This window comes from Talpa europaea, assembly GCF_964194135.1.
Source record: "Talpa europaea genome assembly, chromosome: 14".
In the NCBI taxonomy this organism is placed as follows: Eukaryota; Metazoa; Chordata; class Mammalia; order Eulipotyphla; family Talpidae; genus Talpa; species Talpa europaea.
In genome coordinates, this window is record NC_140082.1 from 64,776,731 (window position 1) to 64,777,895 (window position 1,165).

At 57.8% G+C, this 1,165-nt stretch overlaps 1 protein-coding gene across 1 annotated transcript; it reads left to right on the forward strand.

Moving 5' to 3' along the window:
- Positions 1–556: 556 nt before the first annotated feature.
- On the forward strand, positions 557–955 carry LOC311184205 (uncharacterized protein C1orf202; the record flags this gene model as incomplete). Its single annotated transcript, XM_084254053.1, has 1 exon — positions 557–955. The coding sequence occupies one exon, from the start codon at positions 557–559 to the stop codon at positions 953–955; it is 399 nt and encodes a 132-aa protein (XP_084110179.1).
- Positions 956–1,165: the final 210 nt, after the last annotated feature.

The following is a 1,165-nucleotide window of genomic DNA, read 5'->3' on the forward strand; positions in this document are numbered from 1 at the left end:
GGCTGAAAAATACAGAACACCTGAAATAAGTTAACAAAATCTTAGAAGCCTCCAGGGCAACACACGCTTGGGAGTGAAATCCAAGCCTTGATCCAGGGCAGGTTATGCAACCCCCTCTGGGTAGAGACTGACTAGTAATAGCAAACGATGGAGTTGGATCTTGGGAATTTCCTAGATTTTTTTTTTTTTGTTGTTGTTGTTTCCAGTCGGCGGTCTGCAAATCAAGCATTATAGAACTTGGCTGACTTTGTGGACTTAGGAATTATCTGGGATTTTGATTCTGGTCTCCTCTGTTGCTGAGAATCGGGGTGCACACTCGGGACCAGAAGGGTGTATAGGCTCCACTGGCCATTATGGGGTCACCTTTCTGGTCTCCTTGACAACCTCCGTTGGGGTTTCCCGGGTAACCTAAACCCATGGGGAGGTCGCCAGGCGAATACCCGGGCGGGCTATAGGAAGGGACTTGTGGGCCCCTTTTGCATTCTTAGAGGCCGTCGGCGCACTGGCGGCCCCTCAGTTCCTAAGACTTGGGCCTTGGTCCCCAGCCTGGCCTGGCATGGCGGACGCGCTGCCCGGCTGCCCTCGGCGAGTGGGCGCGCAGCACGACCTGCTGGAGAAGGTGGCGCGTCTGAAGCGGTGTGGTTCGCAGCGTGGGCAGCAGGAGGCTGCCGGACGGCGTGTGGCCACCAGCGACCGCGGCTCCTGCTCGGGATGCTGGTGCTGGCGGCGGCTCTTCCGACGGATCGAGGCGCGAAGCCCACGCAGGAAGAAGGCCAAATACGCGCGGCCCGGTAAGGCGGCCCAGGAGCAAGGCCTGTGGGGCCACCCGAGCCTGCAGAAGCTTTTCCAGAGGCTGGCGATGTGGAGGCGGCGCTACCTGCGGTGCGGGGAGCAGCGGGAGAGGCTGGAGGAGATCCCGCTGCTGGTGCTGGACCGCGCGGAGCGTGGCGACTAGGCCAAGGACCGCGCTGCAGACATAAGGCCAGGGCACAAGGCCCTGCCTGTCTGTTGATCCCCACGAGGAACCGATGTCCCACTCAGCTCCTCTGCACCCAGAGCACTGCAATGTTTATTTAACAAAGGCAAGAAATGAAAGTAAATAAAAAGGCTCTATGAATGAAAGAACATTGTGTGTGTGCATGTGGTAGGTGTGTGTGTGCTGTAT